Source organism: Choristoneura fumiferana, chromosome Z (assembly GCF_025370935.1).
Source record: "Choristoneura fumiferana chromosome Z, NRCan_CFum_1, whole genome shotgun sequence".
Lineage (NCBI taxonomy): Eukaryota > Metazoa > Arthropoda > Insecta > Lepidoptera > Tortricidae > Choristoneura > Choristoneura fumiferana.
The window spans coordinates 39,449,910-39,468,562 of NC_133472.1; the positions used below are offsets into that span (position 1 = coordinate 39,449,910).

General features: G+C 39.1%; 1 protein-coding gene across 2 annotated transcripts in view; it reads right to left on the bottom strand.

Moving 5' to 3' along the window:
* Positions 1-18,653, bottom strand: part of PAN3 (Poly(A) specific ribonuclease subunit PAN3) — a 38,072-nt gene that overhangs the window by 11,678 nt on the left and 7,741 nt on the right. For both annotated transcript variants that reach the window (XM_074099790.1, XM_074099783.1), the window contains exons 6-14: positions 16,179-16,301; positions 7,633-7,731; positions 6,919-7,155; positions 6,283-6,434; positions 5,338-5,459; positions 4,469-4,571; positions 3,392-3,528; positions 1,905-1,983; positions 675-790 (exon numbers count right to left, since the gene is read on the bottom strand). In XM_074099790.1, the coding sequence (XP_073955891.1) occupies positions 675-790; positions 1,905-1,983; positions 3,392-3,528; positions 4,469-4,571; positions 5,338-5,459; positions 6,283-6,434; positions 6,919-7,155; positions 7,633-7,731; positions 16,179-16,301 (1,168 nt within the window). The remainder of the gene's footprint in view (positions 1-674; positions 791-1,904; positions 1,984-3,391; positions 3,529-4,468; positions 4,572-5,337; positions 5,460-6,282; positions 6,435-6,918; positions 7,156-7,632; positions 7,732-16,178; positions 16,302-18,653) is intronic.

Here is an 18,653-nt window from a genome sequence, read left to right on the forward strand (position 1 = left end):
ACGAACTTTGGCGCTCCCTAACGGGACAGGTGAAACTAAATAAAAGCTGGCAATAAATGATCGTCTTTTATGCATACTAATATGGGGTCCGATTTTTCTTCCTACACAATGTAATGTACGACGATGATGATATATACTTAGGTACCGTGTTGTAGCTTTATTTATATATTTGAAACAGCTGGCATACGAGCATGCGGATCACCTGATGGTAAGTGATCACCGCCGCCCATGGACACCTACAGCATTATTAGGACTGCGGGTGCGTTGCCGGCCTAAAAGGGGGGAGAAAGGAGGGAGGAAGGGGAAGGGAAGTTGGAATAATCTGTAGTAGCCTAGACTAGCGTGTAGAGATGGTGGAAAATTTGACATTTTAAAAATCGATTAATACTCCATTTAGTAAGCGACTTTTATTTACTTACGTTAAAATTAAAAAATAGTTACTGCTTTTATAATTGAATAAACAGTCTTTGGAATTAAATCAAGTATTGTAAATAATAAAATAGACAAAAATACTTTGATCTATTGAATTAATAAATTAATCGATTTACTGAGCAGATTAATGATTTTGCACCAGGTTCTAGGTTTTCACATCACTAAATGTCTATGGCCGGGTAAATGACGTCTATGTTTACACTTTTCATAAATTGGATTGACATAAACCATAGTGTACTCACTCAGGGCGTTCGTTGACGACGCCGAGCTTGATCAGTATGCGCAGGAGTCTCCCGTTGTCGATCTCCCGCGCCAGCTGATCCTCGAACGCATCCGCGCGCCGCTCCAAAGCCTCCACCTAAAGCGAAGACACTATTCAGGACCAGAGGGGCCACTACGAAACTCGGACATCGAAGTTCGTATCGCACCGTCCCTTTCACTCGCGTATTAAGTGACATAAGCGTCAGCGGGACGGCAACATACGAAGTTCGAGTTTTGCACTTCGTGGTATAGGGCCAGGGCCAGTACAGACTGCATTCAAACTGCAACGTAACCGCAACTGCCGACTGCCCATACATTTTTCGTTGCAGCTCCATTGCAGTCGGCACAACTGGGCGTTTTCAAAAAAAAAAGTGTACACGTCTTTTTTTTATTTTGGATCAAATTTGGTTTTTCCTAATCAGAATCAAGGGCACTTAATCGATTTCGATCGTTTAAAAAAATGACCCCATTTTTTCATACAAAATTTTATGAGTCAGTTTTGTCACGTCACGCCCATACTGAGTGTATGAAAAAAACGTCGCAAAACTGTCATTTTTGTTGGGGTCATTTTTTTAAACTATCGGAATCGATTGTGTTCTTGATTCTGAGTAGGAAAACCATATTTAAAAAAAACGAAAGGGTACACTTTTTTTGAAAACGCCCAACTGCACTCTGACTGCAATTGAAATGTATGGGCAGTCGGCAGTTACGTTGCAGCTGGAATTCAGTCAGTTTTTTATATTTAGGGTATCATGGTGAACGGTTATGTTGCTCTGGAGATGAGCTCTGGTTGAGATCGAAACGCGTCAGTATAGAATGGTGGTGGTGATAAATGGGTTTGTGTTATTTCTGTGTTCCTACATTGTGGCGGTGGAGGAACTGCATTAACACACATTTCTTGCATAAACGTAGCTATTATAAGGTCGCGGGTGAGCAAAATAATTGTTTCAAATATACTTATTTTATCGCAAATAAAACATTTACCCCCTGTTTCGCCATTCATTGATTAAATTTATTTGTCGGATATGTGACAAATATCTGTGATGCCATCTCTGTTTGTTTTGTCCGAATGGACGGAGACGGCATCACATTTATCTGTCAAAGAAATCTATGAATGAGTGGTGAAACTGGCTCATAAACTTATTTATTGTAAAATAACATTAACCAAATAACAAAACCGTTTAGACATTAGCAAACTAGTGTGTTTGTACCTGCGTGTAAAATCGGGCTCCGATCATAGGCATGAGATCGGTCACGGAGCGGCGAGCCGGTGACGTGGACAGCAAATACCTTAGTTACATCAACAACGTTGTTAAAACATGTGTTTTAAGTCCATAAGTATTTCAGGCATTCGTTTTTTAAACTCTAATGAGTACCTTGGTCCCTGTACATAAATATACTCAGCGGCACAAAATTCGGCCCACTCTAAGTACAAAATTACCTATTACTGCACACATTTGACCGAAAATATTTTTCCCAAATTCATTTTTTAAATGTTTCATATCGAGTACTGCCTTTTCGCAACGTAACGTTTGGCAAACTGTTTCATTTCGCAAACTCTAAAACTGTAAATATTTCAGGATTTATTTCAGGGCCATCGTGTAGAACCCTTTAGGTTAGGTTAGGTTAGTTTTATAAAAATCCTGAAATATTTACAGTTTCAGAAATATTAAACAGTTGGGAAATGAAAAGTTGCGAAATGAAACAGGTTGGCAAACGTTATTCGCCGAAACATTAGTAAACCGTTTCATATGAACGAACGATTTTTTTCCCGAAACTGTTAACTATTCAGGAATTTAGGCTATGTTTCTGGACTATCCTGTAGAATCCTAAAGGTTAGGTTAGGTTAGTTTTATAACAATCCTGAAGTACCATCTTGGTTTAAAAAAAATCATACCTCCGTTGGAAATTAATAATTTGGAAAAAATGTTTTCGGCGAAAAATCAGAAAACTTCATCTTAAATAGCCAGTACTGGAAGGTATATTTCCTACTTCAAAGATCATTCGGTGGTTTTATCACACAAATTGTATCTTGCCCAGACCGGGAATCGAACCCGGGACCTCAAGCTTCATAGTCAACGTTACAAGCTAACTAAAAACTAGTAGCAATAAGGCACGCCCATTGCCACTCTGACTGAGTAAATTGATTATTTGTGTGAATTTAGATACGAAACCAAATTTTGTGTGCTATCGAGATGAATCAAAAGCTTGCACTTCACTTGGCGTTGTTCGCGTTGCGCTATTGCCGTCTCCGTCGATCACGCTAGAAACGATACAGTGCGTCCCTTTCGCGGTATATATTTTTTTTAGGATTGAGTCGCCAGATCCTCAGTTTTAATTTACTATCCCACTAATATTATAAATGCGAAAGTTTCTAAGTTTGTTTGTTTTTTTGTTTCACATCTAAACCGTTGAACAGATTTGGATGAAATTCGGTATACACATAGTTTGAGTCCCAGGGAGGGACATAGGATAGTTTTTATATTGGAAAATTGCAAAGTTCCCACGGGATACCGATAAATGAATTCTACTCGGACGGAGTGGCGTGCAACAGCTAGTACTACATATATTTAGTTTGAAAAATGTTCGGCGACCGCATTAGGTAAACAAAGTAACCAAGTGCAGTGCTAGCAAACAATACAAAAATTGAAGCGTAATAATCTTAAGCCGATTCCCGTGAATGCTCCGTGGGTCATACAGTATGAGGTTCTTGAGGTCCGCGGAGTACGTGCGGGCCACGAGGTCCATCGAGGCCGGGAGGTTGTCGCAGTGGACGGTGCGGCAGGCCAAAGCTAAGGCCAGCCTGCCCAACGCCGTGAGGTCTTCTTGCTGCGCCTGAGACGTTACAAACTGGGTGAGTGCGATGGTAATATCGTCACTACTTTGAAAAAATATGTCAACAAAATACGGTATTTGACTATTATCGAATAGAGAAACAATTTTTAAGCTACCTTTACAAATAACAAAGTTATAAAGGTTTGAAATTCAAGATTAGACAGAGAAAGACATACTGGCATGTGAAGTCACACGCCAGTACCGCCTTACTTGCTGCATAGAGATAAGCGTTTTGAGAAAGAGACAGGTATATAGATTTATCAAAAAACCACTATAAATCCAATTTTCAACCGATTTAAATTTTCTCTTCGCTAAACACTATCTGTATATCTATATTTTCATAATAATATTAAGTATGGCAAAATCTGGAGTTGTCAAATACCGTATTGTACCTTGACATAATGTTCATAAAGTTCACTCGGAAAAATTACTTGTCTATTTTGAGGTATGGGTTTATTTCAAATAATATATATAGTATAGTGCTTTTCTCAAATAAATCCAAGGAAATAATACCATGTTACCATGTCACTAGATGATGGGATGGACTCATAACGGAAACAATAACACTTATTTGAAATAAAAACCACTCGTTTTAGTTTAGTGGTTTATTATATTGAATACCTGATTTAATCTAATTAAATAATCTAGTCAAAAAAGAGATTAAATGGTGTGCTATGGTTTTCTTAATTGGCTGTATGCCATAGATTGTCAATAAAAAAAAAAAAAACCCGGTGAAACAAAACAAAAGACAATCACTTTGCTGGCCATGGCCAGGCAATGTTGTATGAAATCCAATTACTCTTCTCTAATTTGAAATTAGAACGAATGTTCAATAAGACGTACTTCGCGTTCTATCATCAGATCATCACGAATATAGGGAAGACATTTCCTTGGATGTTTGAGAAAAAGTTATAACCATCCGTTTTAGAGCACAGTTTACCTGTCCGACGTCGTTCGTGTTGTTGTGTAGTGCGTCTGCGACCCCACACCAAGCCACGCGGACGCGGCACCCGTTCATGACCACTTTGGTCGGATCCAGGGTTCTGTGGTTAAAGTTAAACCGCAAAATCAGGTAAAATACTGGCCAAGAGTTCATTGAATGCAAGAAAGAAAATACATTTATTCACAACACAAGACACATTAGCCGATCAATGGTTTACTTACCAAAAGTTTGTAAACAAAAATAACTGAGTACCTAACTAAAATAAATATTTTGTAACAAAAATAATATTTTTTTTTTCACAAAATCCTATTAATATTATAAATGCGAAAGTTTGTGAGCGCGTATGTTTGTTACTTATTCCTTCACGCTGAAACGATTGGACGGATTTGGATGAAATTTGGAAAAAGTTAAGTAAAACTGTAGAGTAAACTGTAGAGTAAAAAAGTAAACCTGAATTAAAACATGATACTTCTTATCCTGATATTCCCGCGGGATAGGGATAAAATCTCAAAATAATAATCGCTGGACTTAGATTCACGATATTTGGTATGTAGGTAGCTGGACCTCTGGAATAACACATAGGCACCTTTTTATCCCGATATTCCCACGGGATAGGTATAAAAACTTGTAATTACAATCGCTGGGTCTAAAGCCTTGAAATTTCGGACAGTTATTCTAAACACAACCTCAATGAAGACCATGATAGTTTTAGAGAATTCCCAGTGGAATTTCGTAAAATTCCGAAATTTTAATTGTAACAACCAGATCGAATAGTTTAAGTACGAAGCCGCGGGTAAACTCTAGTATAACTGCATAAATTTTGCGAATGCGAATTCGTTACATCACTATGTCTATCTCTTACTAACCTGCAAGCCAGCCCGGCGGTGTGGATGGCGCGCAGAGCGGCCGTTAGTTGGACGAGCAGACTCCAAAGCACCGCCTCCGGCAGCAGCGCGCCGCACGCCACGGCGCGGAGCATAGCGTTTTTCTATGGGACACCATAGCACAGGGTTTCTTATTGTGCACACACTGCGGTCCGCAATGGCTCAGATAATTTTCACATCATTAAATACTGATAAATGTATGTATACACTTTTTTTCTGCAATTTTCTCTACAGGGCTCCATGGAATAATTTAACTCTGTAAATCATCCGTGACTGCAAAGTTTAAAAAACATTGGCGTAGTACAATGTTCAGCACGGACGATCGTATTGTAATATTTGCTGACCTTACACTATAAAACTTGAAATAAACAGGTGCTCAGATATTCTAGACAGTACGAGTATGTGGTAGTCTTACTTGGTATGTAAGGGCCTCATTTGATGTATGCAAGGGTCTCAAGCAGTACGTACAAGGATCTCACTTGATGTGTATAAGGCACTCACGCTATGCGTGCAAGCGTCTCACTTAATGTGTGTAGGGGTCGCACATGATGTATGTAAGGGTCTCACCTGATCTGTGCAAGGGTCTCACTTGGTACGAGTAAGTGTCTAAATTAGTGTGTAGCTAGAGTCTCATGCGGTGCGTGCAATGTCTCACTCGATTCGTGCAAAGGTCTAATTTGGTATGTGTAAGAAGGGTCTTAACTGATTCGTGTAAGGGTCTCACTTAAAAGCGGGGCGTGTAAGGGTCTCACTTAAAAGCGGGGCGTGCAATGGTCTCACTTGATTCGTGAAAGTCTCATGCGGTGTGTACTAGTGTCTCACTTGATTCGTGAAAGTCTCATGCGGTGTGTACTAGTGTCTCACTTAGTGTGTAAGGGTCTCACTTGGTGCTTGAAAGGGTCTCAGCTGCGCGTGAGATGTTCTCACCTGGTGGGTGTAAGGGCGCGGCGCGTCCGGATCGGAGCTGAACGGGTCGTGGAAGGTGTTACCGTCGCCGCCCGCCGACCCGCCGCCGCCTGACAAGTACTTGTTCATGACAGTCACGCACGCCGGATGGTAGTCGTAGACGAGGACGAGTGCTGGAAAAGTTGGGATTTAATGTAAGTGTTGCTAATGCTGGCCTATTTACAGGCCACCATTTGACAATGGGATAGATAATAGCATCCTACTAACCAACTTAAGCCTGTGCTACATACACGGTTTTAAGCGACGGTTTAAAACAGAGTTTAAATAGTGTAATATGTGGTTTTAAACCAAATTTCGTGACCTTCAAAACGCCCTCGGAGACAAGCGTGCGTGTCAAACCTCTGGCAGACCTTTGGGGTTTGTCTAAAACCGTGCAGGCAGCAGCGTGTGACTTGCTTCTACCAAAGTCACCTTGGTAGATACTGTGGTTTTAAACCGTCAAGTTCACGCTTTATAAATGCTAAAGCTTGTGAGTACAGTTGTGGTAGTAAACATCGTGCAGCTTGCCGGTGCGTGGCCGGGTCACCATGCGGATACACTCTATAGCATCAGCTCTGTATAATGTGTGGCGGCGGCAGCGTGTCGCATGATACTCACAGTGATCCCCGAACGCCTTGGTGGTAAACGCGTCGTGCAGCTTAACCACGTTGGGATGGTCTATGTTCTTCCACAGGTCGAGTCGCTTTGCGGGCGCGGGCGCGGGCGCGTGGAGCCGTCGGAGCGCCACGTGCGCGCCGGTCGCGCGGTGCGTGGCCCGGTATGAGGTCGCCATCGCGTGCGGAGTGCACTCTATGGGCGTCAGCTCTGTGTACATCTCCACGTTTTCAGGGAGGTCTGTGGATAAGACGAGTGAGGTGTCTGGTTAGGACCACTACCTTTAGATCATCTATGTAACACGGCTAAACAATGAAGTTTATTCTATTCTATCAGATCAGATCGGGAATATCTGAAACGAGACCAAAAGGTCGGCGAGCATCTAAAAAACTTTTGCTTGTACATTGTGTCGGGTGGTAAATAAGGTATTACGAAGGAGACTCCATTCTATAATTCTATAATGAGGAAACATTAAACATTTTTTAACTACTTCCTCCTTCTTTGTCCTTTTAAATGTTAATTATTTTGCTTCTTAGTCATATAGTTTTTATAACGGGATCTTTCAATGTCGTTTTGTGGCGAGTGCATTGTGATAAAATCGGTTTCCTTCGTCCATCTAGTATAAGGCACTATCTCGGCATTATCAATTTCAATAAACCGAAAAAAAAAATGCCAAAATTTTACTTACAACATCTTGCTAAAAAAAACAGACATTACCTGGGAATTGTCGTAGGTCGGTCTGCAGGAACACCTCTTCGTTCCGCTGGTAGACTTCCGAACGGATCGTCTCTGGCATGTAGAACGTGGCAGCGAGACCTTATGATGAAAACAAATGCTTATTGCTAGCTGTACCCTGTAACTTCATACGCTTCCCGCAAGAACATTGCACTTTTTCGGGCGCTTTCTAAAAAATGATTCGGGAGACGTGAGTTATACCAACCTTACACCCTCAGTAATTGATAATGGATCAATCACAAACACTTATAAAAGAGTGACAATGCACTAAGTAAAAAATTAATACTTTTTTGGCGCGGAGGCGGTAGGTATAATATTCGAGTTAACATGAAAGGGTCCGCAGCAGAGCCTGCGCGATATTCTATGCAGACTTTTGCATGTTAGCTCGAATATTACAACTGGTACCGGCTCTCCGCTCCGCCACCGCTGTCAGTGGGCTTCAAGCTTGAGGGATTGACTTTAAAACGAATAATATCTTTGACGACTTTAATTGATTTCGTACCATATTTACATTTAAGCAAGGTCTAATATTTGTGTACAATAACTGGGCGACCGAGCTCCGCTCGGGCTAAAACTCGGTACCAAGCGTTTTCCCAGAGATAAGACCAAGCTAGATCGATTTTTCATCCCCGAAAACCCCTACAAACTCATCGAAATCGTTGGAGCCGTTTCCGAGATCCCAGAAATATATATACTTTTTTTTTATTGTACTGGATGGCAAACAAGCAAGTGGGTCTCCTGATGGTAAGAGATCACCACCGCCCATAGGCACCTGCAACACCAGGGGTATTGCAGATGCGTTGCCAACCTAGAGGCCTAAGATGGGATACCTCAAGTGCCAGTAATTTCACCTATACTTATAAATATACAAGAATTGCTCGTTTAAAGGTATTAGATTTACGTGGTCGCTGTTTGCGCTATGCCTGGAAAAGGGTCAGCTGTTATAATATCGCTCGCACTCACATGCCTTATGGCACCGCCCTAGTGTTGTGTGTCTACTCTAGGACAGTCCCATAAAGGCCTGTAACTGCGAGCGAGAGGTACCTTTAGAATGAGTCATAAACTCAGTTCGCACGTTTGTAATGGCCGTAGTATAGGTATTCCGTTTACTTTAGAAACAGATTTCTACAACGAAGCACTAGTATTAAGCAAAAAGAAAATTTTATATATTCTTACAGCCTTATTCATAAAAAAACCTTAATTGAGGTTTGATCAGTCTGTTACTTAGCAGACTGATTAAGCTTAATAGACGGTTGTCAAGAAGTATGATTCATAAACACTTGCTAGCAGTCTGCTAGTTGTTGAGCTGCTGATAGACGGATTAGACTCGTTATGTTGGCCACCTTGACAAATCAAAGACAAAAAATGGCCAAATCGATAATTAAAAAAAAAAATTGACAGCAGTGACAGCAAATTAGCAGGAAAAAAAAATAAAAAGCGAGATGTTTGTTTTCCCGCCATTTCCGATCCGCATGTTTATGTTGTGCAAAAAGCCATAATTATGTTAATCATCCTAAATTTTTTTCATATGTATTGTTAATTTATTGTTCCTAATTTAGAGGATTTTTAAATACAAATTCCTGAAAATAATTTTTCCAGTTTTTTTTTTTTAATCTTTGCGTAGCCCTGCCTTCACTATAAATATCTTCGGTATGGTTTTTTGCTCTTGTCAAAGTCAGCTGTTCAAACTTGTGGCGGCCATTTTGTGACTTAGCAGGGAGATAAAGGAGGGTCTACGGTCCTCTAACTTTAGCAGAGCCTTGATCGACTGATTAGCGCTAACAGACGTTTATGAATCATGTTTTTTAGCATCGGGCCTTCAAGGAGCCTTCAAGGAGGCTCTAACTTTTTATGAATAAGGCTGTTAGCCATTATTTCGAACAATAGCGGCCAAACAAAATGTATCCGTAAAATAGAATTCGCAGTTAGCTTAGCGTTAGCGGAAGCGTTTTGTAAAATCGGGAATTCACAAATATCTCTTAGCATAACAATAGAAAATTGACACACAAAGTGAAGAGATGCGCTGAGCAAATTTGATGTAAAACATATGCAAATGTTTTGTTAAAAATAAAATAACATATCTTTGCACGATCAACCTCATGTCGTATAATTTCCATGCCTTGACATACTTTATTCAGTAGAATTATATAAATACGCAAGTGTCCTAAAAGACTAACAGAAAATATTGTACGATCAAGGACTTTCATGAGCCACCATGGACCTTTTCAAAGTAAAAGTCATTACGATTTTCATTGTTAATTAATGCGATGTCACTATGAAGTTTACGGTGGAACGGTTTCAAAGTGACTCATGAATTAAAGTCCTTGACCGTACACGTATTTTTTTCTTTTTTCAATTAAACAAAGAACTACAAAGATAAAGCGCGTCAAAGTTCGGGAGTGGGGTCCGTGACGTCACGTGGAACTTTAGCTGGCTAAATCTTCATCATTTTTAATAAGGCATATTAGGCAAAGCTCTGCCAAGGGGGTGACACTAGCGCAAACCTCCATGTCAAAGTCAGTCCTCTTTATATTTTGTCGCCATGACAGGTCATGACCAAAGAGTATTACTACATATAGAAATCACGATATATTTATTAGTAACAAAATAACATGATATTTTACATGGATAGTAACGATAGAGCTATATTTCCAAAAAAAATATTGAAATTATACGATATTGTGGCATTTAAAATACACAAAAACTGTTTACGGTTTTGTGCTAGTGCCGCACACTGACGAGAGAAAATGTCAGTAATATTCCCTATTGACAACAGAAAATATACGTGTCTGATATTTTATGATAATCTAGACTAAAGGAATAATTCGAATGTATTAGGACACAATCCTATTATTAAACAACTATTATTGGTTTGACGAATGTACGGTCACGAGCGTTAATTTGAGACACATTTCGTCAAAAATTTTTTGAATTGTCATATAAAATGACAGATATTCGATATTAGAATTGACCCGTGAAAAAAAAAAAAAAATCGGGCCCCAAATTAAATATCGTGACTAAATGTAGTGTTTAACACTAGGTCATATACGGATAGTTAAGTTATATTCAGTCTATGAAACTATAAGCCAAAAAAAAAAATTAAAAAAAAAACACCAATTTGATACCTCAAATCACAGCCTTTAATAGTATTTGAACTGACCCGTGAACAGACAGACTGACAGACGAAAATGACTAAACTGTAAGGGTTCCTGCAATTCTGACTATGGAACCCCAAAAATAATCAGCAGCGGAATCATAATGCAAAAAAATACGTTAAACCGTTTATTTCTAAAAATATAGAAAGAAAAAAGTCATTATTGAATTAAGATTATAGAGAGGAGACATTAATTTATTCACTATTAGTCTATAACTGAAAACACAGACATACTACAAAATCATATCATATTATTATACTAGCTTTTGCCCGCGACTTCGTCCGCGTGGAATAGTAATTTTGGGAAGTATTTAATTTATTTAGGATACCTATTCTTCCAATAATAGTACATAGAAACTTCTACGGTTTACCGAAAATAACCTATTTTAATACATTTTATTTTTTTTGTTCTTCCATCCATCCATCCACCCGATGTTCTTTGGTAAAACATAAATATTTTGCGGGTAGCTACAATTTAGCAATACAACGTGTATTCTACCCTGCCAACACAAAGGGACTAATTCTACATAGTGAACTCTTGACACCTTACGTCCTTTATTGTAAGTTAGGAAGGTAGGATTATAATTAAGACGGCATTTTTACTAAGCATAGCTACACATATTTCCGATAAATATACTTATATGTAGTAATTTGTTTGGAATTCCTTAAGAACTTTCATCCCCATATTTTCAAGTTAATAGGTTGAAATTTGAAAAGCGCTGGAGCAAATGTTTTTTAGGGTTCCGTACCTAAAAAGGAAAAAAATTGAACTCTTATAGGATTACTTTACTATCCGTCCGTCCGTCTATCAAACCTCTTAAGTTAAGGCAATCAAAAGCTACAGTCATTAAAAAGGTATTTCCAAACCAATTGCCTTAACAGAAAAAGTTATAGGGTACTTCCGGCTGTCCTAGAAACTTGGAATTTTGCATAAAGGTAGCTCTTATTGCACAATTAATAAGAAAAATCTGAAAAACATAATTTTTCATGTCTGACTGTCTATGTGAATACGCCATCTAAAATGACCCCACATTGCGTACATTTTGCCTATGAGCTTAGAAGGCTCTACTAACACTGCATCATCCCCTCTGCTAACATCCCCTCGCAGGTAAAATTTTCAAAAACGCTTGAACATATATCTATTTATTTCTTATAAGTAGTCCAATGCCAAGTTTCATAAAGAACCATCGATTTATCTTCGACAATGACGATCTTCCATATAAAGTTTCATCCCCTATTTCACCCCTCACAGGAAGAGTTTTAAAGACGCGCGAACAAATATGTAGTATTTATCTCTTAGCACGTGCCCAAATGCCAAATTTCATAAAGAACCCTCGAATTATCTTCGACAATGACGATCTTCCATATAAAGTTTCATCCCCTATTTCACCCCCCTCACACGAAGAATTTTAAAAAACGTGCGAACAAATATCTATTTATCTCTTTTCATGTGCCGAAATGGCAAGTTTAATAAAGATTCATCGATTTATCTTCGATAATGACGACCTTCCACATAAACTTTCATCCCCTATTTCATCCCCTCACAGGTCGAATTTTCAAAAAAACTCAAACAAATATAGACTTATTTCTTATTAAGTGCCTAAATGCCAAGTTTCATAGTTTTATCTTTGACAGCGACGAACTTCCACCATATAAACTTTCATCCCCCAATTCAACCCCTTAAAGCCTCTTTTTCGCGATAAAAGGTAGCCTATGTTCTTTCTCAAGGTCTATTCTATCTCTGTACCAAATTTCATCAAAATCGGTTCAGCGGTTTAGGCGTGAAAGCGTAACAGACAGACAGACAGACAGACAGAGTTACTTTCGCATTTATAATATTAAAGTATGGATTACTAGATGAAAACCTGGCTTCGCTCGGGTAAAATGTAGACAAATAATAATAATGATTGAAAAAAAAAATTTTTTGCCACTGTAAAGACTGTCGTACTTATCGAAAAATCTGAAGTATATTCCCAGCCTTAATATTATCACAAACGTACTTTCACAGCTAACCTACGTATCGGTATTTCACCAGTAGATAGTTATCCTAAATCTTATTTGCCCAAATAACTATGATGTCTCTGTCTCATAATCAAAGAAATTAGACCTAAAGGGCCCCATATACGGTACGATTCGTCTGTACGATCGATCTGATGAAAATCGACGAATCGTACCGTGTGTGGGGCCCTTAAGAGGTCACAATGGAGAACGAAATGCAAACCTGTGACACTAACGCCATTTTGATGTGATGACTTTGACATGTTTACTGTAATTTATTCAAGTTTATATTGAAAATACTCGATAATCCGAATTTTCCGCCTACAAGTTGTCGACTCGGATTGAATAATATTTTACGCTCTTCAATTTGATGTGCATTTCGTTCGAGTCTACCGTACCCCTTGACGAAATTATTAATATAGATGCTATGCGTAAATATTCAAATTAGATACCATGTTTCCTGCTAATAATTGAAGTTCAAAAACAAATCTTAAAGGTAAACCAACGTCTCTAACAGGAATATTTAATAAGACGTGTGTAATATAATAAACCGTATGACAAGGTAATTAGAATAATTTTAATTTCAATAATAGCCTAGCGCTCAGCAAACTTATAATAAAACTAACGGTGGCGCTAGAATGTTAGTGTAGAGAGAGAATTAGTATGGAGCGGCGTTAGTTCCAGTTTTAACCACTGGAAGTTCAGTTTTGTCGATGTAAGTACATATGGTAAGCAGTGTAGTGAGGTGTGAGGACAATTAACCTTTACGAGATACGATGTTTAATATCGATATTAAACGTATGAATAAACATGTTCGTATTTATCTTACTTACTCAACTAGCTTATTCAAGTTTAAGAAGCGTTTCCGCCAGAGATGCGCGCGGAAGTGTTGCGAGAAATATGTTTTTAGGGTTCCGGAGCCAAAATGGCAAAAACGGAACTCTTATAGTTTCGTCAAGTCCGTCTGCCTGTCTGTCTGTCCGTCCGTATGTCACAGGCATTTTACTCGAAAAGCCGCTATTTAGTTTTGTAGTTAAATTACAAAAATAAATATTCATAGCGGGGGGGGGGGCAGTCCATACACGTAACAGAAATTGAAATATTTTTTTAACTCGCATCAACGTGTGGCACATAGTTCGACAGCTCTTTAGATAGTAATTTCTCAAAAACTTTTTTGATTAAGTGAAGATTTCCGGAAATAATCGCTCCCAAAGTAACAAAAATTGTGTCCAACCCCCCCTCTGTCTAATAAACCGTTTGTCCAAAAAATATGGTAAGGTAACGCTTAATAAATACTTTCAACGAAAATTGGTTTCAACATACCGTTTTTGAGGACATAAAAGGACGTAAGTGCCGTGAAGATACGCTCTTTTTCTGGTAATAGATTTTAAGACTGTAAGTGGGTAAGTGTTTTAATTGTGTTATAACGCACATAATATTATTTGTTTTTTTTTTGGTAATGGCCACGGAACCCTATCTTAGGCGTATCCGACACGCTCTTGGTCGGTTTTTTATTAAGCAATAGCAACGCTTTATTTACCTCGCCTCGCTCCGCTCAGCTGTTTCCACGACAGATTTGCTGTGCGAGGATGTTGAAATGGAGCGTTTCTATTGGTTAATGAAAAACACGCCCCTCGCAACACATCCTCGCCCATTATTGGTGGAAACTCTGGCTTTACTAAAGCCAATAAACTATGGTTGCGTGAAATGCCATGTCACATAAAAAAAAATGAATAGAAATTGTTTCTTTGACTATTAAATGAATTTATCAGGCGTCATTTGTGGTGCCTTGAGGGCCTACTCCGAAATTGGAACACCAAGTTCGTATCGTACCGTCCCTCTCACTTTCGTATTAAATAGTATAAGCGTCAGAGGGACGGGACGACACGAACTTCGATTTTCGAATTTCGGAGTAGCCCCGCTGAACTCTAGGTAAAGTATTAATATCATGGGAAAAATACCACCTGAACATACTTAGTTCAAGGTAATACTCGATGCAGACTATTTACAGTTACGTACACATATTATGCAGTTTTTAAGTACTTATACTTAAATTGCTCAGTGAGCTATATTTTAAAGTAAGGATATAACTTTTTTTTTTTGCAAAGAATTTCATTTCAATTCGACTGCTTCTCCGAAGTCGCGGGTTAACATTAGTCATATATAAAGCAACAAAATCACTTTGATCCATGCATCCAATGACTAACATAATAATATAATAAGCTATTTGACACTATAAATCAATTGACATATTTTATAAGAGATGTCATAACGCAATTCCTTCATAGCTTTTGTATGGTAGCTCAATTGGCTATTAATATCTACATGAAATCTCTGCAAATTTTACAATTTTACAGTTTATTAAAACTTAATCTGTTTTTCCGTGTTAACATTATTTTTTAATCGCGAATTCTTATTTAATAAATAAAATTATAACCGAAGCATGTACTGCCTTAAAGTGCCTAATGGGGTTAATAGCCTTTCCGCCAATTCAAATAAAATAACAATGTTTAATAGCTGGCGATAGAAAATTTGAAACGCACCGCTGGCATTATATCAATCAGATCTAACGTAAGAAACCAATTCGCAATGCAGAATACGATAATACACAAATACCATAGTATAAACTGGTTTGTATGTGTGAACTACTCTAAGGTTTTTTTTACCTTGTTCCTAGATTTTTTTTATTTTGTTACGTAACAGCGAATTCCAGCAGATTGGTGATGTCTGTCTAAATAAAATTAAAGTGAAAAATATCTGGGTCAAAATTCTTTTAGGGCCGGTATTTCCCTGTCGGTGTTTCCCGGGCCGGAAAAGAGTGTCACCCAACGATTTCTATTCAACTTTTTAGTGACTGTTATGTGTCCCGTAACTAAGGAGACATCAGTGATACACAAAATTTGAATTTGAATTTGAATTTTTAGCGTGTCGAGCACAAGAAAATCTTGTAAATAGTAGATTGTACAAGAGCATAAAACGAGCCATTTTACCCGAGGCATTCATATAGGCCACCCGAGCCGGTACGGCGAGGGTGGATAGATTCGTCGAGGGGAAATTGGGTTTAATGCCCGAGCTTTACACTCTGCTTTTCGATTGAGAGGAAATTAAATAGCAACAGTGGAAACAATTGTGCACTTGCTAGGTACCTTTTAATTTTTATGGATTGCTATTATAATTATAAATTTTCAGTTTTATTTATTTATTTAATTGATTTTTAGTTCTACATGAAGTTTGTGGCAGTTGACACCTAATTACCTCTCTTACCTCAGACGAAGATTTTACTTTATGCATCAGAGCATAAAAAGTCATTTTACGTCGCCTAGATCCAGCACAAACACGAACTTTACGAGCGTGAGAAGTGAAAAATATGTTTTACCTGGCTTGGCGGCCATGGGCCCCGGTCCCATGTGGGTGGGCGTCCCGGCGTACATCTGGGCGGCATACGGGGACGGCACGACCGGCGCCGGGCCAACCACGCCGAGACACGACTCCGACGGGCCTGGGAATGATAGTCGGACATTACACACAGACAGAGAGGGAGAGAGAGACAAAGAGAGTGAGAGAGAGAGAAACATTAACACATCCTACTAATGTTATAAATGCGAAAGTTTGCTACTCCTTCACGCTGAAACGGCACGACGGATTTGGCTGAAATTTGGTATGTAGATAGCTGGACATCAGGAATAAAACATAGGCTACTTTGTATCCCGATATTCCCACGGGATAGGGATAACATTTCGAAATAGCAACCGTTAGGCTTAGAGTCATGAAATTTGGTATGTATGTAGCTGGACGTCTGGAATAATGCATAGGCTACTTTTTATTCTGATATTCCCACGGGATAGAGATAAAATCTTGAAATTTCAACAGCTGGGTTTAGAGTCATGAAATTTTGTACAGTTGTTCTTAACACAACTTCAATGAAGATCACTACCAGATCGAATAGTTTACGCGTGCGAAGCCGCGGGTAAACTCTAGTTTAAACATAGTCGATACACATAAAAATACATTAGATGGCAAGAATAAAAAAAATAACACCAAATAGTATAAAATGGGCCCCACAGCATAATGTTACGGCAACATATCATTCATAGTCATTCTAGTCCAAATTCTACACGGTCGTAAGAGACACGTTCGACAGGAAACGGTTGAGGTAGATTATCCGCTCCCGATGCAACACAGGGGGGGCTACTACGAAAATCGAAGTTCTCTCACTCTCGTATTAAGGCTCCGTCCACACTGCGAATTTTCACCGTGCGATATTTACTCGCGCGAATTATATTCCGCGCTTTAAATACAATTTCTTTGCGATTTTTTTACTGCCGGTACTCGTGTAAGATTCAATGTGTTACAGAATGGGGGCTATCGCGTATGAATTCGCCACTAGAGGCGCTAGTGTAGCGTGAGGTCTCCGAAATGTCATATCTCATAGTTTTTGGGTGAGCTACGCGGGTTTATTTATAATTAGAATAATTTTGTGAATATTTTGCAATATCTGAAATTAATTATGGCAAATATGCGTTGCGGGGCAATGAATGTCTGTGTTTTGAGACAGTTTTGTCTTTTGGAAACCTTTGTCCTCCCTTTTTTCCGAACAAAACGGGGACTATGCAACACTGTGGCATGCTCGATATTTTTATGGTACGATTTTAAGGTGTATTAAATATGATTTTAATCTAAACTTTGTTTTCACGCCCGTAATAACAGACTTTGAAAGCCATACTTAAAAACCTCACGCTACAGTGCGCCATCTAGTGAGACAAAAAACGATAGCCCTCATTGCGAGAAAAAAACCGCGCGGTAATAATTTCGCAGTGCGGGTAGGGCGTAATAATATTAGCGTCAGTGGGACGGCAAGATACGAAGTTCGAAGTTTGCATAAGGCCTGCTGGGCTACTACGAAACTCGAAGTTTGTGTCGTGCGGCCCCTCTGACACTTATACTGTTTAATACGAGAGCGAGAGGGACGGTACGGCACGAACTTCGAGTTTCGTAGTAGCCCTGCTTGTGCTGACCACGACCCTCAGACATGAGGGACCGACCCAAGAGAGTGAGAGATAGAGAGAGTTCATAGATTAATTGACCGCGGGGCACTTGCACAGTCCAGGGTTATAAAAATAAATTGTTCCGTATATTTTGACACTGGGTTAGCAGTTAACTCATGGTAAGTAGCTGACCCATGGGAAGCAGTGGTGGCCGCGTGGTTTGACCTATGGCCTCTCAAGCAGAGGATCGTGGGTTCAAACCCCGGCTCGCACCTCTGAGTTTTTCGAAACTCATGTGCAAAACCACATTTGAAATTTACCACGAGCTTTACGGTGAACGAAAACATCATGAGGAAACCTGCATAAACATGAGAAGTAATTCAATGGTGTGTGTGAAGTTCCCAATCCGCACTGGGCCCGCGTGGAAACTACGGCCCAAGCCCTCTTATTCTGAGAGGAGGCCTGCGTAACACATCAGCTAGTTTTATCTACAGATGTGCAAGTTTCCGAAAAGGTGTGAAAAGTTCTCGGAAATTTCTGGAAATTATCACAACTCCACTGCCAGATCGGGTGAATCACATACATTTTTATAGCAAAGATATATCATTCTAAAAGTGCACTTTTTGGACGGTAGTGATATATGTTGCGAGATGTTTTTTTTTACGCAGACATGACAGCTACTCGTGTTATGTCATCGGACTGACGCCTTAATGATGACACATTGATGATCGCTGACATATTATGTTTGTTGTTAGAGAGCAACAAAGACTGTACCGCTGATGCTATTTTAATTGTCCAGATATAAACTTCCCACTGATCAAAACCATCCATAATTTAATATGATAGTTGTTTTATTGTGGTCACAA